The following is a 25,896-nucleotide window of genomic DNA, read 5'->3' on the forward strand; positions in this document are numbered from 1 at the left end:
CTGACATCCTTAGGCTACCTGTCCATTGAAGCGGAGCGAACTTGCGGAGCGGTGAAACGGATAAATATTAACCAATAGGATTGCATAAAAACTCCGCTCAGCTGCAGTGGATAGAGATTGGTTAATCCTATTGGTTAATATTTATCCCTTTTACCGCTCCGCAAGCTCGCTCCGCTTAAATGGACAGGCAGCCTTACACTCCTCTGTCAAAACTCGTCGCAATAGGGTGTGCGTCAAGCTAGCGGCCTCAAAAAAAAAATGGACACGAAAAAATAATTTGACCATACCAAAAAATAGTACTCTTATTGAAAAAAATAGTACCTGTTGTAAAAAAATTAGTACCATCACGGTTCTGGATTTATAGCCATGTTTTATTGCACTTGCTAGCTTGACGGTGAGCGAAATTTGGCGAGAATTAACGACAACGTCTTTCGCTTTGATTTAAACGCCAAAAAATAGTACCGAAATAGTACTCACCCCCTGCAAAATACCGAAAGTAGTACTTCAACGGTTCCAAAGTTATAAAGGCAGTTCTTTGATCCCGCTAGCTTGACGTTTTGAAAATACCTATTATCTGGGGAACGCTTGCATACTTCAGTATGTAACTAATGTCAATAAACTCGTATGAAATAGTACTCCCTACCATCATAATTTTGATCCGATTCTCTTTGTAGAAATGTTAAAAAATCATCATAACCTATGCCATACATTTGTTGTTGATACAGTCACGTAGACAATTACATAACCTCACAATGTATTCGTAAGTATTGCCATTTTGGAGGTCTACCCTACCATTTCTTTGCACTTCAGAGTGCTGTTATTACAAAAAATTCCTATTGCATACACCCATATGCACTAATTTTAATAGAAAATGGCTGCATGGGTCTAGTTCTTATCGAAAACAATCTGTGATTTTAATACATCATAATACATTTTTAATCTGCTGTTTTATTTTATAATTTATACCTTCATGTTGAATTTGTTACGGATCGAAGTGTTTGTTAATAAACAATTTGCAGTATTTGTAGAATAACTCAAAGAGTTTCAACAATGATATTACTTTCATCTGACAACCCTGGCACTTCACCAATTTTTACCCAAAAATGGGGAAAAATACTAAAATCTGACAACATTCTTGACCATGTGTAATAATTTTGTTCGCGACTGTACTTGTCTTGATAAATGTATGACATAGGTTATGATGATTTTTTAACATTTCTACAAAGAGAATCAGGTCCAAATTATGATGGTAGGGAGTACTATTTCATACGAGTTTATTGACATTAGTTACAAACTGAAGTATACAAGCATTCCCCAGATAATAGGTATTTTCAAAACGTCAAGCTAGCGGGATCAAAGAACTGCCTTTATAACTTTGGAACCGTTGAAGTACTACTTTCGGTATTTTGCAGGGGGTGAGTACTATTTCGGTACTATTTTTTGGCGTTTAAATCAAAGCGAAAGACCTTGTCGTTAACTCTCGCCAAATTTCGCTCACCGTCAAGCTAGCAAGTGCAATAAAACATGGCTATAAATCCAGAACCGTGATGGTACTAATTTTTTTACAACAGGTACTATTTTTTTCAATAAGAGTACTATTTTTTGGTATGGTCAAATTATTTTTTCGTGCCCATTTTTTTTTGAGGCCGCTAGCTTGACGCACACGCAATAGGCTAGTTTCCAACTAATAAAAAAAATGTGTTTCGTTAGTTTTAGATCTGTCTTTATTTAATAATCAGAATTTCATAATTTATCTTGAACCTAGTCATCATCATCAATTTAAGAGCCACGCTCTTGTCGGTGTAGCATTTTCCATTCCAGTCTATCAAAGGCCAATTCCTTGACTTCCCTATAAGACACAACGTTAACCTTTTCTTTAATATGTTCCATGTAAGCTCTTATTGGTCTTCCCCTTCCTCTCTTTCCTTCTAGCTTTTGTGTCTTATGTGTGTTGTGTGTGTGAGTGTGTTATTGAATTATTAGTTTTCATTCAAAAATTCTTTGACGTCATACAACATTTTTGTGCAAGCCATATCTTAAGAGTAGTTCTGAATTTGTTCATATTCATACATGTAAATGACACCGAATGACACCGTTTTTTGTACAACCGAATACACATTTCTCTCTACATACTTACATAAGATTTCGTCTATTTCCCTTTGGGGTAAGCAGCTACAGGTCGTGAAGGCACGACCCTGACACACCACTTTCGCTCTTTCCATTCTCATCAAAGTCTTCATGCATGCTCACCGGTTTAGAGTGCTCTTGACTTGGCCTTTCTGTAAAACAACCTGGATTTGTTCGCGGTATGTTTGTTTGGCTTGAATCACCTGATTTTCCGAAAAAGTAAGATGATTCCGTGCTTCGGAGGCCACGTTAAGCCGTTGGTCCCGGCTATTACCCGTAAAAATACCTCCACCAACTCGCATTGGAGCAGCGTGGTGGACTATGCTCCATACCCCCTCCGGTTGATTGAGGGGAGGCCTATACCCAGCAGTGGGACGTATATAGACTGTTTATATTATGTTTGCCAAGGCCTTCCTTTTCCGCCTCTACCACTTACATCATACATCCTTTTCATAAGTCTACTTGTTTCGATTGTATTGTTTTTATACTGAATTCTATTTGCTTGTCCCCAGTACGTGTCTCAAGTGGTGAACCGCACGATAGTCACCTGGCCGGCGCCGACCGACCCGCCCGGGGACAAGAACCCCGCCCCCGGCGTCTGCCTGCCCGTCATCGTGTCCTTCTGCCACCAGCATCGTGTCTCATACAACTACACCGTGTTCCCCAACTACATCGGGCACTTTGGACAGAGAGATGCACAACAGGTGAGGCCAAAAGACCTTAGAGATATAAAATTAACAATGACACTATTACTACTAATTATTTAAGTGGTGAGGAGCTCGGTGGCGCAGCGGTTAACGCGCTCGGTCTGCGATTGTTGAAGTAAAGCAACTTTCGCAGAGGTCGGTCATAGGATGGGTGACCACAAAAAAAAAGTTTTCATCTCGAGCTCCTCCGTGCTTCGGAAGGCACGTTAAGCCGTTGCTCCCGGCTGCATTAGCAGTCGTTAATAACCACCAGTCCGCACTGGGCCCGCGTGGTGGTTTAAGGCCCGATCTCGCTATCCATCCATAGGGAAGGGCCGTGCCCCAGCAGTGGGGACGTTAATGGGCTGATGATGATGATGATTTAAGTGGAAATAATATAGTTTTGTCTCAATAGTAATATAGGCTCAATAGTAACCCCCTTGCCTTCCGCTCCGCAGTACTTTGTCTGACGCGAGGTGGATGGTGCCTAAAGTAGTCTATTTCAAAGCCGTATAAGGACTCCTGTCCTCCACCTGTGAATAGTACTGACAGTTACTGCTGCCCTGTGGCAGGAAACCACTGCCCTATTCCCTAAAAAGTATCATAGAGAAGGCTACACCGACAATTGATGATTAGTAACTCTGACACCGAGGTTTATGATTTCGATCAGTTTTGAAGGAAAAAGAAACAAACACGATCTACGTACAAATTACTATTAGATATACATTTTATTACTAGAGACTCTTTCCTGCAGACAAACTGTGGGCATCTAGATGTGGTCGATGCTCTGCTTGATGGTAGGTATGGGGAATAACACAGCTGGACAATGTTGACTGCACTTTTATTAATTTATATTATAAAATGTTTAACACACGATAGGTACACGTTAGTTAGATTTGAGATCAGAAGGGCAAGTATTGCCATACTTAAAATATGAATTACAATTTTGTTGGGGATGCCAACACAAACTGTTTAAACAGTTTTGCAGGGCATTGATAAATTATATAATATTTAGTATTAAGATTTAATAAATAATAATTAATAATAAAAAATAACGAATGAATGATTATGTGTTGGTTTCTCATCCAACACGAGAGGAGAAAACCAATAATACATATTGTTAGGACACCGACCATGAATCCCTTCCAAAAACTCCTTTGGTTCGCGCCAAAAACTCCCGCCACCCCAAGCCACGAAAAAAAAAAGTTGACTCGACTACCGCCGTCGCGCGTTTCTGTACAAGAAATTTCTAAAATAACATAAAAGTATATTAATTCAAGTTGTGCTGTTTAAACTTAACCTGAAAGTGCACAGTCTCCGGGGTCCGAAGAAACCAAATTCAATAATCCTGTAAGTACCTTTCCTTTGGTCGGTGTTTTGTATGGGCAAGGATATTTTTCAGATTCAAAAATATCACTAATCTCAGTTATCCAACACATTTAGAACAGCATACTCTGCCCCCAACTAATTTGAGCTTCCCTACCCCACCCGCGATTTTATAATTACGACTACGCCTACGCATGAATCTCTAAGATAAGCAACACATGCTAATGTCACTGACTGCCTCTTTCGCACGTACGAAATAAGCGCGGGTAATGAGAACAAAACATACCTATTACGTCTTATTACAAAACAAAGCCTAAACATAATAAGTACCAGGTTTAAAATATAGTATCAACAGTGGCTGCAAGTTGTCTTTGATTACTTGTGGCTCTGCTCACCCCATTACGGGCGTGAGTTTATGTATGTATGTATGTTAAAATATAGTCCGCGCCACAAGAGAAGTTCAAGGATTTTAATGGAACTAAGTGAGAAGTGATAAATTCCATACAGTATCTGTGACATTTGTACCGTGGGCGCAGGACTTCCTTAGTGTTCCTTCCTTAGTTAACCTATTTAAGTTTAGTCTTCGTTTTGGTATAAGGCGGATAGTATCCAGGATGTGGTATAGAGCCATACATCTTCTTCTATCGTATGGATTGTGAGGTCAATCACCAACCCCATCAACTCTGGTGTCAGGGTTATTACCGAGCCGCCATAGGCCCCTGACATGACTCATGTAACGACTACGTACTTACATCAGTACATCAGTAAGTAATAACCGGGACCAACGGCTTAACGTGCCTTCCGAAGCACGGATCATCTTATTTTCGGATAATCAGGTGATCAGCCTTTAATGTCCTAACCAAACTAGGGATCACAAAGTGATTTTTGTGATTTGTCCCCACCGGGATTCGAACCCGGGACCTCCGGATCGGGAGCACAACGCTCATCCACTGGACGCCGGCCGTTGAGTCATACATAATGTACAATATAATGTTACTTAAAGGCACAAAAACAACCGGAAGTGTGTGTGAGTGGCGTGATAAATCCCGGCGCCCCAAACCCGTCCATGTACCAAAGCCGCGTAGTCTATCCCGCGAGAATCCAGATAAAACTATCGTAAGTTCAAACGGATTGAGTTTGTCACCTCTCTAACGTTGAACGATTCCTGATACTAGGAAGATACTTATACGACAAAGAACCTTGCTACTTATTGTACCAAATTAAATAAATGTATACAGCTGGCTCTAATGCTGGCTGTAATGTAATTGTTACTTATGCAGATTTTATTTGCTGGGACTGAAGAAAACCCGCGGTGCAAGTGAAGATCCGGTTTATTTGTCAAACCACATTACAAATACAAAGTTAAAAAGTAAAATACAAGTAAAAAAATCGTAAATAATCGATGTAAAATCAGTGAGAAGTAGAGAAGAAGTAAATCGTGTCGTGTCCAATCAGATTCTTATTGGAAAATTTCGGTCCGGAACTAGCGGGCTGTGCGCGCATTACGTCGGCCAATCAGGAGCGCCGCGCCATGTATCCGCTCCTTGCGTCGCTCCCCGCGCCATGCCCCGCGTTGCTCCCCGCGTCGCTCCTGCGTTTCGCAACGCAATTAGCGGGTCGTGCGTGCATTATCTTAGCCCGCGACCTCCTCTTCTCGGCTGTCCGTAACAGTAATAATACTAAAAATAAATGTAAACTTATGTATACTTATAATAGTATATATATGTATACATGCGAAAAACTAGACCCGTCAAATCTTCAGGTTAGGTAAGCGGACCCTGTGATAACAGGACAATGCTAGGGAGATGATGATGCGAATAATTTCAGATATAATTTAATATTTCATTTGTAATTTACTTGTAAATGTATGTTCACTAAAGTGAGTTTTTTGTTGCTTATACAGTACGGCCAAGCTCTAAGAAAAGGTTTTTAGTAATTCATGACATAACAGCATCATGCCTGTATCTCCGAAGGGGGTAGGCAGAGGTGTATATTAATATACTACTCTTCGCCATCTACCTATTCCGGGACCCTCCTGATGAACATGAATTCAAACTTAAAAAGAATTCAGTAGGTACAAATTCAACCTTGATAATTTCGTAACTATGATTCACAAGTACCTACAGATTTAGAAAGTTAATCACAGAATGATTTCGAATAAGGACTATTTTCTTGTTTAACAGAATTAATCCTTATTCTAATTTATTTTTTAATTGAAGTATTTTGGTCGCTACAGCGAATCATGAGACAGTACTAACTTATTTACTTTGTCAATAGACGGCGTCGTATTTCATTTATTCTCTTAGAAGTAAGTTTTTCCTATCAGTCGCCTGAGTACGAAAAACAAACATATTGAACTTTGCGCGATAATGCGAATAATTAATGTTGGCATTACTCAACCTACTAAGTTTAGTCGAGATAAATACACGGTGTAATCTAAATCCACAGTTCGATACAAATAGAAGCGTATTTTCCAAACGAATACAAGAATAAGCTGAACACGTTAATCACTCGCGATTTATCAGCATTTCGCTTGAAAGGTTTCGCACCTGACCAAGGACGAACGTTCACTTCGCATCAAGGTGAATGGTGAAAAGGTGGACCGCTGAAAAAGTGGAATTATTAAAATACCATTAACTGACTTTCCGGATAATATTGTGGGTGTTTTATCTGTCATCAATTTTTATATTCCATTCTATTCGGGGTTTTATGGGCCTGTGAATGGCGGTCCGCAACTTCGGTCGCATTCTGGCCGTTAATGGTCGATATACCTTAGTTGTGTGTGTTGCGGATGAGCTTAGTCGAATATACCTGCCTTTATGGGTAAATATGAGGAAAATTCCATCGGATACAATGTGTGAAATGAAACTAACTTTTAGGCCTGACTTTGTGTTCGTGTAGGCATAACATAGCATAACATCCTGCTTGTGTTATAGGGAGCGACCTTATATATTTATAAGTAAGTACTGGCACATGGTTTACATTTATGCATTCTCTTAAATAATTAACTCTTATTATATATACACAACTGGGGGGTTGAAATGGCCACATCGAAGCGAATTCATCTAAGAAAGCAATATTGCTAATTGACATTTGTTTGCATTGCGCACTTACTTTTATATGCGATATATAACATAACATAACATAAACAGCCTCCCCTCCATCAACCGGAGGGGGTATGGAGCATACTCCACCACGCTACTCCAATGCGGGTTGGTGGAGGTGTTTTTACGGCTAATAGCCGGGACCAACGGCTTAACGTGCCCTCAGAAGCACGGAATCATCTTACTTTTTCGGACAATCAGGTGATTCTATCCTGAAAAGTCCTTATCAAACAAAGGACAGTCTCACAAAGTGATTTCGACAATGTCCCCATCGGGAATCGAACCCGGACCTCCAGATCGTCTTACGCTCTAACCACTACACCACGAAGGCGATATATATTATATTATAACATGATCATTTATCTATACATCAGTTAGCTATCATAATGTATGGTTCACATTAATTTCAATCATCAGTTTACTGCATATTGTATAGTTCGTGTCGGCAATAGGTAGAAATCGCATGGACAGGACGGTGTAAAGATTTTTTAAAAAAGACGCTCGACCTAATCGAACGGATTGGTCTAGAAGAACAGTTTTAAATATAATGTATGGATTTGGCCACAATAGATCTAGCTAGGTCGCAGTGGCCATTCGGACTACATCAGTTCGAGCCCTCTCAAACACAAATAATAATAAATAATAAACCCGGTCGTCCTAGGTGACTAGGTGGTGGTTGCTTCTATGCTGTTCTGGGAGCAAATAAAAAACATAGAAAACGTTCAGCTGCTTGTCTTCCCGGGCATGTCGTAAAAACCGACAGAGGGATTGTGTCCTCTATCATGATGGGCTTATGTTATGGGCGATAGGCTGATCCCTTATCACCATAAGGTTCATCATATCCAGCTTACGACATCGTATCAACAGTGGCTGCAAGTTGTCTTTGATTACTTGTGGCTCTGCCCACCCCATTAGGGATTACGGGCGTGAGTTTATGTATGTATGTCCTAGGTGACTTTAGCTACCAGTTCAAATCAATGGGATGTATACCGTAATACAGCTTGTTCATAATGTTTTATGGTTTTCTATCAGGGGTTGGTTGTTTAAGAGAAAGTGTGCACAAAAGTTCAGTTCTATATTTCCTTGAAAATTTGTTTGTCATGTCTTTAGCGTTTTTATAGAACAGGATTATATTATTTATTTATTCGTGCAAAATTGATTATTAATAGAAAATCTCCTCTAAAGCATCACACCGAAGCAAAGTGCCCAAACATTGGCAGCATTCCTCCTTTGAACAACTAAACTAACCCTCTGATAAAAATAGCTGCCAGCCCTCGGGTTGTGGGTGTGTTTTATTTACTAAGTAAATAACAAACTTTTAAACCTATCACCAAATAAATATTAAGCAATATTTTCTCAAATCAGATCGCGCAGACAAAGCTTTCGCGATAAAATCCTAGATTACAAGTCTAGACAGAAAAAAACAACGTGAAAAAGTCACTGACACATTATACTGCCTTTAGGAAGGCTGTAGGGAACAACAATTTGTTTAATAAGGTTCGGGACTTAACACTCGTTTTTAAGGTTAATTAAATATCTGGGTCAGATTGTCCACAAGTATCCCGCTGCGGTGAAGGTTGTTGGCGAATCGCCAGAACTATTTGGACCCGCAATCTTGCGCGAAACGACATTCAAACTTGGAACGAAAGAAAACGCTCCTTGCCCGTGACACCTGAAAAAACTTTGCGGAAATGTTTTTCCTTTTACTTTTTTTTTTAGTTCAAATGGTTTTTGTTGTTTTTTTTTATGTAGTCTTGTTTTTTAGTATTCTGTCACGCAGAACTAGTAAACGTAGATAGTTCTGGTTCTATAATTCATGCGTCTTTGAAAGTCATTATCTCCCTAGCATTATCCTGTATTCATAGGGTCCCATTACCTAACGTGAAGATTTGAGAGGTCCAGTAGGTAGGTAGGTTTGGTAAGATGGTCCATGATAAGGCTTGAGGGATGTTAAGCAGTTGGTTCCGGTTACTACTTACTGATGTACCTAAAAGTATGCTACATGGGCCATGTCTGGCGACTCAATAATAACTTTGTCATCAGTTACTGAGATCGGCCATCCACCCCGCAACCCACATTCGAAAATAATTCTTAGCTCGTACGTACTACTAGTGTTGCAAGTAGCGACTCGCAGCTCTGCCTACCCCGTTAGGGATTGTGCGTGAGTGTACAATAATGCTAATATGCACACGTACAAAGTTAAGTCGTTAGTCTTCTTCTTCTTCTTATAGTGTGGGTTGTGTGGTTGAATACCAACCTCATCAACCCTGGTGTCAGAGTTATTATTGAGCCGCCAAAGATCCCTGACATGGCTCATGGAATATTATTCGATGCCGTTCCGTGATGTGTTTGATTGCCTAGTCAGTTAGTACCTAACCTAGCGTACTGTAGTGGGTACGTACAGGTCACTCACCGAACTTGATCGTGAATTGGGGCGTTAATTGTACGTTCACGGGCTTTTAGACGTAGAATTACGTTATGACAGAGGCCGTGCCGCCGCATGACGCCAACAGATTAGTATGAGGCTCACTAAGCACTGTCTACACAAATTAATGGGCCCCGAAGCCTTTTCATCTCCATCGTGATTGGCTGAAAGTAATAGGCAACGTCTAGACGTGATTAGACGTCAGATGCCAAAACGTCCGATTTGAAACGTTTTCCAAGAAAGAATTTCAAAAGAATTCCATCAGGAATTATAAGGTCTCTAATCTTGTTGTGGGGGCTCACTGCTCGCAGGTCGTAGTGATTGTTAAGAAATTAATATTATCAAGTTATCGAATATGAATGCAACGAACAGATAGTCACTAACACAACATACCCACTTAGGGTGTTTTCTTGCTACATTATGTCTAGGAAAGACATAAAAGAGTTTATGATGGTAATTTCAAGGTTTATTCTTTTTTTGGTAAAATTATTACAGAGAACGTGTTGATTCGACACAAATTGGACGCACACAATTGTTAATAAATTTTTGGCAATAAATTTATTTTATTATTATTCTTATTCTTAAATTGAAAATGGAAGAGAGAGTGAATGATTGGAACGAATGTTACCACATACATATTACTTTTCTTTTTTTAATTAAAGAATGGTTTGGCTCTTTTTTTGGCAATACGAATTCGATCTGACTGTGCTTACCTAGACTCTAGCCATAGAGGCAGCCAATCAGCTCGCGACACCAAACACTTCAGGACCCCGATACCGACCCCGCCGGCGTGGTCGACGATTTCCCTCATGCAGCGCTTATCGCTATCGACCCGCTAGGGTCGATTAATTCTTTCAAATATTTTTCCTCTCAGACGACGCCCTGAGCCGAGGTTCGCGGCCAACTGGGCACCCTCAGGCTGTTGTCTTAAACGTTGTACCGGGTGAGAGCCTTCAGCGCTCCCCTATTGAGATATAGTCGTGAGTTTATGTTGTGTCTATGCGTGGCAAGAAAAGAAAATAGAAGCAGCATCTTAAAGTATGTCGTAAAAATCGTCTACCATAATAAAGAAATATAGTGTGTCCGGTACGGGCAGATCAGAGCATGTATAATGAGAGACAAAAAGTTGAACAGGACTGGCGTAGGTATTTCATAGCATCCTGTCGCAGCTTAACTCAGATATAGCGAGATACCTGCTCAATTTTGTCTTATTTGCTCTAAGTATGTCTAGTAGCTAACTACTAGACTATATAACCTAAGTTATACTATTAGGTTACGATGGAACTGGTATGTACGGTTACGAGTACTAATATGTATATGTCACCGTAAAATTGTAAATAACGTTAGATTATAATCTATCTCGCGAGATTGTGAACTGTCGAAAAATTGTGAAACGTAATATACTGCTTACAATTTAACGTATTATTATTCGTCAGATTATAATCTATCGAAGTAAAACTGTTAAATCACAATCTTACAATTGTCAAATTGTCAACTGTCCGACGGCTGTCCCTGATTGGTCGGCCTTACAGTAGACCGTTCTGTGTCCATAGAGTTAGGAATAAAACACAGGTGTCAGTCAAATAAAATAAATGCTCTTCAAGATTGTGAAATCAAGTACGTATTTATTAATTATTTAGTAAGTAATCAATAATTCTGACATCACATGGTAAGAAAAAATGTATCAAAATTAAAAAATCTGAAACGTATTATTCAGTATACTTTTCGTGTGTAAGATAAACATGTTGGCGGCATAGGGGTGGCCCAAGGGCCACCCCCGCCGCACCCTAACCTACTGTTATGCCTTGTAAAAAATATGACAAAACACTACTATTCTAAAAAAGAATTATGGATATCTATTTATTAATCCCAAAAATAAGTTATACCTAACAAACCAGTATTCCTAGATGTTATTATGGGAAAGTAAAACTATTATGCTAAAAAACGTTATGCAAAAAGGATTATGATAATTAAAATTATGACAAAAACATTTATGCATTTTAAGAGAATCCCAAATTAACATTATGCTCACTCTAATAGTTTTGTAACTCTATGGTATAGCACGCGAGGTGCGTTTCGTATCACAATTTGACGGTTTCACTTCGATAAATTATAATCTACCGAAAAATAATACGTTAAATTGTAAGCAATATAAGCGATACGATTCATAATTATTCGACAGTTCACAATCTCGCGAGATTCAAATCGATAGATTATAATCTAACGTTATTTACAATTTTACGGTGACATATACACTTTGAAACCATGTCACATTAACTATTTTGACAAATTAAACCGTAAATCTCATTAAATGTCAAATATGATAGTGCGACAGGGTTCTAAAGTGGGTACATATTGCTCATGACTGTACAGTAAAAAAAGTAAAAGAATAATAAAGAAATGAAAATATATTAGAGCCTTCAACACTCAGCACAAGGCATTTTCATCGACCATTCTTCATACTTTATAGCTTTATTCATAAGTGGTTATCGTTTTTACCAACAAAGGGCCGGCGTGTAGTGTTTTCGGCTCATCTCCCTCCACAATGTGAGAGATAAAACCGATACATTACAACCGCGTCCTGCGACCGAATCAATCTCTGTCACCTCAACAATGGACTAGACGTCTGCAAACGTTAATAACGTGGATTCGACAAGTTAGACAGGATAAAAAACGCGGATGCTTATTCACTTTTCCATTTACTGAATAATATTGGGAAATATTAGGCCGGTCATAGGATGGGTGACCACAAAAAAAAATATCTCGAGCTCCTCCATGCTACGGAAGGCACGTTAAGCCGTTGGTCCCGGCTGCATTAGCAGTCGTTAATAACCACCAATCCACACTGGGCCCGCGTGGTGGTTTAAGGCCCGATATCCCTATCCATCCATAGGGAAGGCCCGTGCCCCAGCAGTGGGGACGTTAATGGGCTGGTGATGATGATGATTGGGAAATAGTATTGTCACGGGGGTTAGCCAAGAAGCAGAATGTGATTTTATGTATTGTCGCCTTAAAGGCGCGACATAGAGCCACTCGCTGTAAAGAGACTCGCCGTACGTTCGAAGACGTTCGGGAAATCGATATCAACGTTTTAATGCGTGAAAACCACGTAAGCGCATTAAAAAAAACAGTCTGATGTGTTTTTTTTTTTTCAAGAAAACCTCGCATTACTTTCAATTAATTTTTGTCCGGGAAAAAAATTAAGACCACAAGCTTGTTTATTACAAGGTTTTGTTAACAAAAAATCACATCTCAATGTGATTTTTCAAAACGACGTTTAAGCGGTTTTCATTAGAAACCATTTATGTGTTGTAGTTGATCGTGTTTGATACTTCTTTAAATTACTTACGCATCAAAATAATTCAGGTTTCAGTACCCAATAAACGCTTAATGGCAACACGCTATAGGTTCCTTATCTACTCAGCTTGAATCCACCCACTGCTGCGTATAGACCTCCTCTCTTACACGCCATCCTTTCCGGCCCTGTGAAAGTCTCATCCATTTATTTCCGGCGCACCTCACAATGTCATCCGACCTTCGGGCTGGTCTATCTCGATACCACATACCATTCCTTAGGCATATGTTTGTGTATATATATATATTTTTAATCGGTTTTATATATAGATATAATTATTATAATGTATTTAATATATTGCACCTCTTTTTATTCTTCCGCAGTTACTCTCATACTACCTCTGGGTTGGCTGGAAGAGATCTCTCTTAGAGATAAGTCCACCCTTGTAAACGTCCATTTCTTGTTTGTGATGTAACTAGTTGTTAAGTGCAATAAAGTATATTTACACTTTCCTTGGCCACCATTCAGTAACAGCCTTAGACCATAAGTTGTCTTCCCGTCTTGCCAAGTGTCTTGCCTATCTCACTTATGCCTAGCGACTCGTATAATAACATCTTCGACATTAGTGCGTTACCGAATTTCCATGGCGCGCTCCTTAAGTTCCCTAAAAATGGGTAATTTCCGCGAAAATCGGTCGGCACACTTGGCAACACTGAGCGCTGTTTACCTGTCGACGTGTGAGGGTCCCGACTTGTCTAATATACTCCCCAATAAAGGGTTGTTCAGACTCTGTAAATACATTCGTAAACTATAAGTACTTATCGATGTTTTCGGAGTTATAAGTTATCAGGAGTAGGGTCTGAAAACCTTTCTATAACTTTACCAGCGTATAAATAGGTCGAACGTTGGGTTCATAAACTGGAGGGCCTGGCTAGGATTCCCGGTGGGGACACTTCTAACTTAGTGACTACCCCAACTGGAAAATTGTCGTTAATTAATTATTATGTGTATGTTATTAAACCAAAAATATTTCATAAAAAATCACGAAACGGTTTATTAAATCCTAGAGGTACATTTTGAACATTCCACTCTATGAAAGTGAAACGTGGACTATGACACAGAGAGACAGAGAGAGGTTGGAAGCGTTTGAGATGTGGTGTTGGCAAAGGATAGAGAGTATAAGCTGGACTAAAATGGTGTCAAAAGAGGAAGTGCTGGAAAGAGTTGAAGAAAAAATAACTATATTAAATACTTTAGAGAACCGGAGAGGAAATATAATTGGGCACCTGATACGACACGATTCATTTAAAAATGATACCATAGAAGGAAAAATTGAAGGAAAGAGAGGAAGAAATAGACCTGTTGAGAACATTTATGAAACAAATAAAAGAGAAGGTGCAGGTCGTTTCGTATCAGGAGGTGAAGGATTTGGCGGAGAGAAGAGAGGAGTAGCGATTACTCCACCGACAAGAGCGCAACTCTTAAATAAAGAGAAAGAAGTTATAATATTTATAATAAAAATAGTAATATTAAGCTCGACGAAATACGAGTCCTTAGTAATCATGCAATAACGTAATTCCAATTAGGTACCTAAATTCTTTCTTTCTTTCAGAAAAAAGAGAGTCGTAACCCTATTATGTTATGTGATATTTATTTATTTTAATCTTAGCCTGACCCTCAAATGGGCAAAAGAATAAAAAAAAAAAAACAATGTTAAAAACAGTACTTACACAATATTTTATTTTCAATTAATTCCGTCGTATTTTTTCACTTTATACTTTCTAAGTACATTTAAAATTAAATTTGATTTTTCAGAATTCCTCCCAACGTGTCTGAATTTGGGCAGTTTCAATTTATTCCAATAAATCGCACAATAATCAGCTTATAACCGCTTTGATGTTATAATAACCATCATATTATATCGTTATGTGATAAAGTATCAACTAAGTGTTGAAGTTACACGTGTACAAATAGATGAATATAATGTTGTAAAATAACGTACATAATTAGGACGTCTTATTCTTAAACATAATGTTCGACCACACATACACACACACACATTGGATGAGAGTTGGGTTCACGATCCGGAGGTCCAGGTAACAAACAACAAAACCGCACCAACCTTCTGTCAAAAGACCCATTTGTTCGAACCTTGCGCACAGTAAACGAGATAGCCGAGAGAGTGGATCTGTTTTCGTGTTCCAAGAGTGAATTCGCAAAAATAGCAATGAGTGTGATCTGTTATACTTAATTAAGGAAATCGTATTGTGCTAGTTAAAAATAATTAATGATTAATTTTAAATATGTATAAATAAGTCCCCAACTCTGTCGCATTGGGTTATCCTGTAAAGATAGTTTTTGTGAGTGAAATAAATAAATAAATAAATATCACAAAAATTACTTTGTGAGCTCTGGTTTGGTTAGAACATTACAAGCTGGCGTCGGAAAGACCTTTCCGTTAGACTCGGTTACTACTTATTAATATAAGCACGAAGTCGTTATATTAGCTATGTCAGGGGACTTTGGCAGCTCAATAATAACCCTGACGCCAGGGTTGATAAGGTTCTTCTCTTCTTCTAGTGCCTGTCCATTACTGGACGTTGGCCGTCAGCTTTGAGAACTCTTCTCTGTCAGAAGCAAGTCGAAACAGCTGTTCTACGGTTGTAACGCCGGTCCATTCGCGGATGTTCCGCAGCCATGACTTCTTCCTCCTCCCTCGAATTAATCGAATTTCCCTGATAAGGTTAGTAATCCTCATAACCTTTACGATAGAAGAAGATATCTTTGACGCTAGTTTGTTTTTTTATTTTTTATTTGCTTAACATACATAAACTCACACCGACACACGTACGCATAGATATGAATTTATTTACTTAGCGATAAAAATAATACATAGCTATGTATTATTCACCCCTTCCTAACATAGGTAAGTATTGAAGGTATAAAGCCGTTTGCACTCAAACATGAATGCAATTTTCTCTGAACTATACTGTCGTGAATAAATTTTACTCGCTGCAAATTTTAAAAGCGTTCCACCCCCGCTTATGAAGTTCAGTGAACTGAAATCTCCACAGACAACAGTGTATTTATTTTCCTTGAGTTATTTCATTAAGTTTGTATACCTTGTTGTGTACTTAGTTCAATTAATTCGTCTAAAACTACACAGGTTTTTTGAAGTACTTACTTTTTACCCAACTACGGCGACAGAAAAAGAAGGCTTATGTGTTTCACCGTTATGTATGTCCAAAATAACTTCTAAACCACCTGTCCGAATTTAACAAATGAGGTGTCACTAGAAGCGTCTTGATTGTCCGGTGGTTACAGGCTTTGTGACGTCACAATTAAAACACATAATAACGGGTTCTTACCGCGTTTAAATGGGGATATGATCAGTCATCCCGTGATCATGGCACTTGCAACAGTGTCGAAATATCGGGAGTCTCATATCCCCATTTAAACGCGGTAAGAACCCGTTATTATGTGTTTTAATTATGATAATAACCGCGTAAACTTAAAACAATGTATTTGTGACGTCACGCTAAATTCAATATGACTAGAGGTCTTTAATTGGGAACCAAAAAAAAATTTTTTCGAATGGTATTGTGTTGGGTACCACATGAAAGGGCTCAATTTGCACATTCCAAATATTTACATATTACTAACTTTTACTTGCAAGTTTCTCAACCACTGGATCATCGAGGAGGATATTTTTTGTTTCATGAAGGTGAAGTGAGGGCACTAAGAGTAACTAGGTATACAGTATTGTTAGGGCACACGTAAACTGATTGTACTCAAACTCAAAACTATCTTTATTCAGTGGGTAACATAATTACAATAATTACGTAAAAGAAAAGACCTCCCGATTGCGTGGGTAATGTATGTAATGGATAGCCAATCTAAATATACCAGGGTTTAGACCAACAGGACGACCAAGAACAAGATAGGCGAATATGGTTAAAAAGGACCTGTGCTCATGCAATGTCTCCGAGAACGACACGTCGGATTAGAGCGAAGTGGAAGAGAAAGACGAAGAAGGCAGACCCAACCATCAGATGGGAATAATAAATGCCAAGGAGAGAGAGAGATATTTTTTGTCGAACGTTTCATCCGCCACAAAACTACTGCATTGCATCAACATTTATAGTCGAGAAAAAGTAGCTGCAAGGAAAACCACATACCTATCCATAGACGTTTTTAAAAAATAAATAATTGTAATACAATTTCGGTAATTTGGCTGCCTAGTTTGTTCCCAAAAGTTCCTATCCCAAGCATCCCTATCTATTATTTATTATATCATTTGTTCCCAGGACTTGGAGATATATGACGCGGTGGTGGACGTGAGGTGTTACGAGCTGACAGCTCTGTTCCTGTGTTCGCTGTTCGTGCCCAAGTGTGGGCCGCTGGGCCATATGGTGCGCCCGTGCAAGAGTCTCTGTCAAGGTAACAATCCATAAATATTAATATTATAAATGAGAAAGTGTGTGTGTGTGTCTGTCTGCCTGTTTGTTTGTCCTTCTTTCACGGCAAAACGGAGCGACGATTTGACGTGATTTTTTAAGTTGAGATAGTTGAAGCGATGGAAAGCGACAATCTACTTTTTGGATGACGAAATGGGGGGTGGAAATTTGTATGGAGCATTCCGCAATTTTCAAGGTAGACAGCTAAGAATTGGTATGCGGACAATTTGTGACTAACAAAAAAATCGTACATCATAATTCATCATCATCATCATCAGCCCATTAACGTCCCCACTGCTGGGGCACGGGCCTTCCCTATGGATGGATAGGGAGATCGGGCCTTAATACGCGGGCCCAGTGCGGATTGATGGTTATTAACGACTGCTAATGCAGCCGGGACCAACGGCTTAACGTGCCCTCCGAAGCTCGGAGGAGCTTGAGATGAAAACTTTTTTTGTGGTCATCCATCCTATAACCGGCCTTTGCGAAAGTTGCTTAACTTCAACAATCGCAGACCGAGCGCGTTTACCGCTGCGCCACCGAGCTCCTCCTAACATCATAATTATATGGGACTTTCACTTTCGCAGTTTACAAGGTAGGAAGCTAATAATTGGTACATTAGGAAAGAGGAACCGTGTTACCCCGAATTTAACGCGAGCGAAACCGCCGGCACAAGCTAGTTCTGATTCAGTAAGAAAAAAGAAAATCGTTTATTTTAGATATAAGTACGCATTACAGAGGATCGAAAACAATTAATTTAAATCTTATGTATAAAAATAGACATCACGGATGTAACATTCCTACAATGAGGGAGTGCCACAAGGCTGATTTTCAACTGAGGCTAAAAATAAGTCTAAACAAAAAATAATATAATTGTTTTAAAAGTGTGTGTGCGTTTGAGGGAGTATGCATGCCAGGAAGGATGTGTGTGAGCGTGCGTATAATGAATAACTTCTGCCTCCTTCATTTTGCACCACTCTGACAATAAGTACTTAAAAAAAACCTTGAAAGAGATAATATATTTACAATAGATCAAAGGCAGGACCCTCTAACAGGGCCACTTTTCCGTTCTTGAAGCAATTAGGTTAAGTACGTTGTTTGTTCAATTATATTATAATTATTAGATCAGTGAGAAAATTAATGATTTTCTTTTAAGAACGTCTAGGGTTCTGTACCGAAGTTTTCTTGTAGCTTTTTTCCCCGCTATACAGGTTGTGAGAAGCTGCAGTAGTTTTAGGCGGATGAGACATTCATACGTAAAAAATGACGATTCTAAGTGTAACTATGTTAATTAAAACACATAATAACGGGTTCTTACCGCGTTTAAATCAGGGATTCCCGATATTTCGACACTGTTGCAAGCGCCATGATCAGTCATCCCGTGATCATGTGTTTTAATTATGATAATAACTGCGTAAACCTAAAACAATGTAACTATGTTACTTACTGAACAAAGATATTTTTGTTTGTTAAGATTGAGAATGTCCAGTGTTAGAAACCAACACTATAACTAGGGACAGAACACAGACCTAGACCTCCGTCTGTGTTGGTCTATGCTAGTGTATTACCGTTATCTCTGGTCAGTGAATCAGAAGCTTTGTATGATATTGATATAAGGTGACATAACACAACATAACTTCACGATTATATCCCACGGGTAGTCAGAGGTATATTTGTCGTGGCTAGATCTTTGAATTGATCATTTCATGATGTGTACGACCATCTCATGAAATAGCCAACTTAAGTTGACAATATCGTTGAAACGTCCATGCTATCTGGTGTAATAAAAATGCGAATAGTCGAATTTCTTAGGTTCAATATTACCCCATCAATACTATCGATATGGAAAATTGTACAATTATTATTCATCGATTATAATATCAACCAAGTTTTAAATATAATCGACACCAGCGCCACTACCGGTGGCTAATGTTGCAAATTTTAGGATATGCCAATGTTTGGCTATATCATGAAGTAGTAGTAGACATTAAGCCGTTGGTCCCGGTTACTACTTACCTGCTGATGTAAATATGTAGTCGTTACATGAGTCGTGTCAGGCCTTTGGCAGCTCAGTAATAACTCTTGACACCAGGGTTGATGAGGTTAGTATTCCACCTCACAACTCACACGATAAGAAGAAGACATTTAGTTGCTCATGTCGTTAAACGTTTTGTGTTCATTGATCTGGCCAAACTACAACATGATGTGGCCAAGGAGTGATTTCATGAAATGATCGAGCCCATCATGAAATTATCAATTCTAAGATCTGACCACGACATATCCATCGTAAAATGGACTGAGTACCTACACCTCACCAATCTTTCTGTTAGACCAGAATTTGGTGACATGTCAATTTAATGCCATAATTTTTTATAACTGTGACCGACGTTTTTCATAATTGTTTGCATCTTGGCTAACTTCAGCCAAGTCAAGTATAAAATTTTAAATGAAACTTTAAACTGAACAACACCAAACAGCTAAACTTCCTTCACGTTTTCAAAACACGCAATAAACGTCGCATCTGTTCCACAACTCCACCGACAAAAATGTTCAACATTTTGTACCGAGAAAGTAAGAAAATAAAAACTCGGAGTAAATTCAGGGCTCTCGCTGGACAGGTATTAGTGTCATAAATCATAGGGAAAGCCTCTCGGAGACACTTTTGGGGACGTCTTTATTTATAAATCTTCATGTCAAATTGCAGAGTGCTGATTAAACGGAACGCGGAGGACGGAACTCATTTTTCGCTACACAGTAATGGAATGTCTTGAGGAGAAATATGAGCGAAACGGTCATATGTGATTTGAACGGAAAGGTGAAAGTAGCAACACATTCAACTAATGGATTATTAGTTGGAGAAATATGAGCGAAACGGTCATATGTGATTTGAACGGAAAGGTGAAAGTAGCAACACATTCAACTAATGGATTATTCTGCACTTCACACACTTATTTTGCAAACCTTACATAGACTTGTTAAATTCTAGCGGCCTTAAAGTATCGGACTAACAACCTTATCGCCCGTCAGACACTCCAAATTTGAATAAGACATTTTGCTACATTACTAGAGGAAATCGTAGCACGTAGCGCGTAGTATAATGTTACGACTTTATATATTTCAATTACTTATGGGGTAGAGAGATATTGTTCCTATTGGTCAGTAAATGCCAGCTACTTTATCATACAACGGCTGTATGCGAATTGGGAATATTATCGAGGCATTATTTTTACAAATGTATTTATTATTATTCTAACAGCCTCCGTGGTCTAGTGGTTAGAGCGTAAGACGATCTGGAGGTCCGGGTTCGATTCCCGATGGGGAAAATGTAGAAATCACTTTGTGAGACTGTCCTTTGTTTGGTAAGGACTTTTCAGGCTTGAATGACCTGATTGTCCGAAAAAGTAAGATGATTCCGTGCTTCGGAGGGCACGTTAACCCGCTGGTCCCGGCTATTAGCCGTAAAAACACCTCCACCAACCCGCATTGGAGCAGCGTGGTGGAGTATGCTCCATACCCCCTCCGGTTGATTGACGGGAGGCCTGTGCCCAGCAGTGGGACGTATATAGGCTGTTTATGTATGTATGTACAATTTCTGACCCACAGAAACGATGCGCCGCTGCGGCTTCTTCCTGGAGGTGTTTGGGTTGTCGATGCCGGAATACCTGCAGTGCGACATCTTCCCGGAGTCGGCGGACACCGACGTGTGTCTCGGCAACCGCGAGGTCAAGGAGGCGCGGTTCCGAGCCGCTAAACCAGGTGAGCCATGCTGCGTCTACATTCAGCCACTTGCGCTGCTCGTTACCCCTACGGCAAGTGATGTAAGTAAGAGAACAGTGTACGTTAATTTCGATCACCAAATCATATTTACATTCAGCCTTTGTCAAACACAGCTAGATGTTTCAACCTTTTGAGAAAACAAGACAACCTTAGACAAACATGTGGAGATAACCGACCACAAGGTCACGTAGCAACATACGTACATAAACTCACGCCCGTATTCCCCGAATGGGGTGGGCAGAACTACAAATAATCAAGAAACTATTTGCAGTCACTTTTGATACATAATCCTAAGGTGGATTATGATAAACCGTATGATGATAGGGGATCAGCCTATCGCTCTTACAGAAACACGTAGCAAAGAATTCGGTTAATTATCTGATGGTCCTAGGTTTGATTATCGATGAGGACTGTGTCAATAATCAGGCTGCAGGCCGAATTACAAACGATTACCAACTTTATATTCATAACATCTCGCCTATTTCCCTTTATATCTACTCCATATCTGTACAAGACATTGCTACAGAAAACCGTAGAACGTAGCGCGTAGCAAAATGTTACGATTTTATTTCTTACATGGTCGTGATAGCGTAGCGTTTATTATATGCACTCTTTTGACTCCCTTGTTACAGTATGCCCGAACGGCTTCCAATGCGACGAGAAGCGCTGCATCCCCCTCGACTGGCGCTGCGACGGGCACGTGGACTGCGCCGACCGCTCCGATGAGCTCAACTGCCGAGTGTGTAAACACTCCGGCGACGTGCACTGCGGGAACCAGCAGTGTATATCGCAGGCGCACATCTGTGATGGCAAGAAGGACTGCACGTGGGGGCAGGACGAGAGGAATTGCTGTGAGTTACCTGATTGATTGTTGTGATAAAATGATTGATTGATCACCGAAGTGCATCTGCCGAGGGGAGGCATACGCACCCACGCCTCGGTAATAGGGGGCGAGCCTGTTGCCATTAACCGGGGGTCTTAGTGAGCACCTACAACCTAAAAGAAACCTCCGTCAAAATTTGAGACTCATATCACTTGTTGTTTCTGATATTTCACGATGAGTGAGTGAGTCAGTCAATCAGTGAGTCCTTTCGCTTTTATATAGGTGTATAAGGTCACTCAATCATATATATTTATATTATTTATAATTATTTATACATTGTTTGTGACTGACATAATGTAATAATGATAGAATATAAATTGTAATGTTAGTCTTAATAACTTCAATCGTTGAGGGGGTTAGAAGCATTGTCGGTGTCGGCCAGTTTAGGGTTTTTAATAATCTTGTTCACCTTTGCTGCTGCCTTCACCCGCTTTCTAAACTGGCTCAAGCCACTTGAATGTCTACCCACCCCAATTAAACGCTTACCTGATCATGCGTACGGCTGTTGTATTGTAAGCAACCAAAGTGTATTTACTAACAAAATTAATAAAGAGTACTTAGCAAACATTTTGGGAACGTTTCGCAGTAGCGGCTTACTGTTTGGAAGTTGAAACATATTTATAACAGTTTATAACATTTACCGAACCGGCTTTAGAAAGCTTTTACATGACGTAGAGTAAAAAACTTTCGGTAAATATCTTCCTACTTAAAGAAATCAGGTATAATGATTTGTAAAAAAGGTTATTTTAAGGTTAGCAATTATTTAGAAGATATGAATGCGTGGGGTTAACTGTCTGAGAACTGTTGATATTAGGTAGCCAACTACTGAATTGTAAAACAGTATTTTATGTTTTTTTAAAGAACGTCTAGGGCCCTGTGCCGAGGTTTTTCTTGCAGCTTCTTTTCCCCCGCTATACAGTTTGTGAGAAGCTGCAGTAGTCTTAGGCGGATGAGACGTTCGTTATGTAAAAAATAACGATGCAGAGTGTTAACTATGAATGTATTAGAATTTATTTATTTATCCTACAAGCAAATTGCACAAACATAGTTCACAGCGATACTTCTCCCCACCTACGTTAATCTAACAGAAAGCTCGTTGAGGCGTCCGTACATAGTTCATCAAGCGATGAATGTGGCTCAAACTACCCCAATTTAGAATATAATCGTGATATTATCGCATTTTCAGTCGTTTCACCACATTTTCGAGGTCTAAAAGCTCTGATGCGAGGGGATTCGGATGATCGGCTAATCTCTCTAGATGGTTCTCATCCACACATCTAGAGAGTCAGTTATCCACACAACAAAATTGCTTATAGTCTAGTGGACTGATCGTAGTGTAAACCAAGAAAAAAATAATATATATCCCACTTTATGTTCTTGTTTATTCTTTTCGTTTATTTATTTGTATGTAGTTCTGTGACAGGTGTAGTCCTAGTAAACAGTTTTTCTGAAGTGATACCCACGACACAGGCATGCCTAGTGTAGATATCGCAGTGTAATAAGCATTTTTATACCGTGTCTTTTGAATAAATATTTTTGTATTTGTATGTACTGCTACTCCCCCTCAGTATTCGTTACGATGTCACTTACACCCCGTCAAAGTATACTAGTGCGTATGGGTGTTAGTGACACCGTAACGAATACTGAGGGGGTGATTCAAACCATGATTCTGAGTTTATATCAAGTGGAATATCCTGTCGGAAAATTCTTAAAAATTTTTGTGCTTTTTTAAAATTATTTTCATTTCTATACTTTTGCGACGACAAATTCCACTTGATATCAACTCAGAATCATGGTCTGTATCATCTTTTAATGTTTTCGTTACGATGTCACTAACACCCTGTATATTGTATACTTACATATATACTAAGTACATCCACTCCTCACCAGCAACCTGGGTACCTATTACATTTCCACAAAAGTATATTGTTAAATAGAGTAACAATAAACCTATTCTCCCTAGTGAGACTAAGCGAGGCTAACGGCGACGTGGGCCGCGGCGAGCTACAGGTATACCGCGCCGCCAACCAGTCGTGGTACCCCGCCTGCCTGTCCACCCTGGACGACGCCACCGCCGCGGAGCTCTGCTCCATGCTCGGATACTCGTGAGTACTTGCACACTTTTAGAAAGAAAGAAAGTATTTATTATTAGAGGACGCCACAGCAATACAAACAGTAGGAAAAAAAAACTTACACAAAATCACATATTAATAGAAACGTAAAAGGAACAGAAAAATAATAATAAAATACAAAATATTGGTCGTAATTTGTCTTTTATAAAAAACAAAACACCAAAAATGTTGACTTCTAGTAAGCACCTACTAAAAGATTTATGAAGGCTAGATAATACAACTGAACCGGCGCGGGCGTGCGTATGCAACGATTGATGAATGTGGAGGAAGCAAGAGTGTGTCAGGATCGCAGCAAATGTAGTTTCACAATCTCTGCTTACCCCGTTAGGAAATATGCGTGAGTTTATGTACGTATATAATAATAATCTGACACCAGAGTCACAACACTAGACCTTATTTTTTATAAATAAATTTAAAAAAAACGTATCAGGATGACCACAGATCATATTATAATACTAACGTAGTTCATACTAATCTAGACGTCATGGACAAACGCCATCTAGCGCATATTTTCGGAACCAATTAGTTCGTTTCGTTCAAAGATATTTGAAAATGTAAAGTATTAACAAGAAAACCTAACAGATGTCGCTATTGAACAACGCAAAAATAAAAGAAAATACCAAGACGGAGTAACGACGAAACAAGGCCTTTTATTATTTTTTACTCCCGATTAAACAAATACATTTCTATCAACTTTGATACCTATTTCCTCACTATATGAACCTCGCCACTCTCTCCATCTCTCTCTCTCTCTCTCTCTCTCTCTCGTTCTGTCTCTCTCCTCTTTGTTCTATATATAGGTATAAGCCTGGTACCCACTTTACCGGGCTCCAACTTAATTGCGGCCGCAATGCAATGTCCTTCCAAAGAATAATAAATATTTTGACGATGGGCTGATGATAATCTGTCACACAATTCAGCTGGCGAAACCATCCCAAATACCATGTCATCATCAAAATCTAGGTCAGTACAATTAGTGTTTATATTTCAATATACACCCCGATTCCTGCAGACACCTCCTAATTTTACTTTAAGTTATACCTGTCATTTTCTTATCCGCCGAAAAGGAAAGGGACGTATGATTGACAGCTCTGAATTTTAGGAAGAATGAGTAAATGAATAATCCGGGAGAATCAATAAGGTATCTCAATGGTATACAAACCGTTTGACGTGTGCTGACAACTTAATATTCTGTCGGGTTATTAGCCAATGTAATTTTTTATAGTTGTTTTAGATTTGTGCTTAAAATTGACGTGTGTTCCATAAATTTTATGCTTGTCGATTACCCGTCCCTTTCCTTTTCAGCGGATAAGAAAATTACAGATACAACTTAAATTAAAATTAGATGTTGTCTACAGGAATTAGCACCATAGATAATGTTATACACGACAAAGTACAGAGAATCAGGTCTGTCAAAGTACAAAACCAGTGTTGTGACGTTCGTTAGCATAGTGATGTATCAGCAGTCGAGATTATGTCGATCGATCATGTTCTATCTAACACTACAACAGATGGCGCCACATTCAATAATGCAGTCTTCAAGCAGTCCTGAAACGCGGTATCGAAGTTTTCACGGCAAGACGTATATATACAACTTCCAACACAACACTGTTGGATCGTCGATCCCTAGTCACACTACCAACTTGTGGCTAGCGGGGTACTATGCTCTGTTCGGTACCCCGAA

General features: G+C 39.3%; 1 protein-coding gene across 1 annotated transcript in view; it reads left to right on the forward strand.

Annotated features, from left to right (window-relative positions):
* The window catches only part of LOC126375861 (atrial natriuretic peptide-converting enzyme-like), a 161,913-nt gene that overhangs the window by 115,932 nt on the left and 20,085 nt on the right, over positions 1–25,896 (forward strand). Inside the window, exons 8-12 of the mRNA XM_050022932.1 lie at positions 2,640–2,831; positions 17,271–17,403; positions 21,024–21,176; positions 21,830–22,048; positions 24,044–24,185. Of these exons, the coding sequence (XP_049878889.1) occupies positions 2,640–2,831; positions 17,271–17,403; positions 21,024–21,176; positions 21,830–22,048; positions 24,044–24,185 (839 nt within the window). The remainder of the gene's footprint in view (positions 1–2,639; positions 2,832–17,270; positions 17,404–21,023; positions 21,177–21,829; positions 22,049–24,043; positions 24,186–25,896) is intronic.

Source organism: Pectinophora gossypiella, chromosome 2, assembly GCF_024362695.1.
Source record: "Pectinophora gossypiella chromosome 2, ilPecGoss1.1, whole genome shotgun sequence".
Taxonomy (NCBI): domain Eukaryota; kingdom Metazoa; phylum Arthropoda; class Insecta; order Lepidoptera; family Gelechiidae; genus Pectinophora; species Pectinophora gossypiella.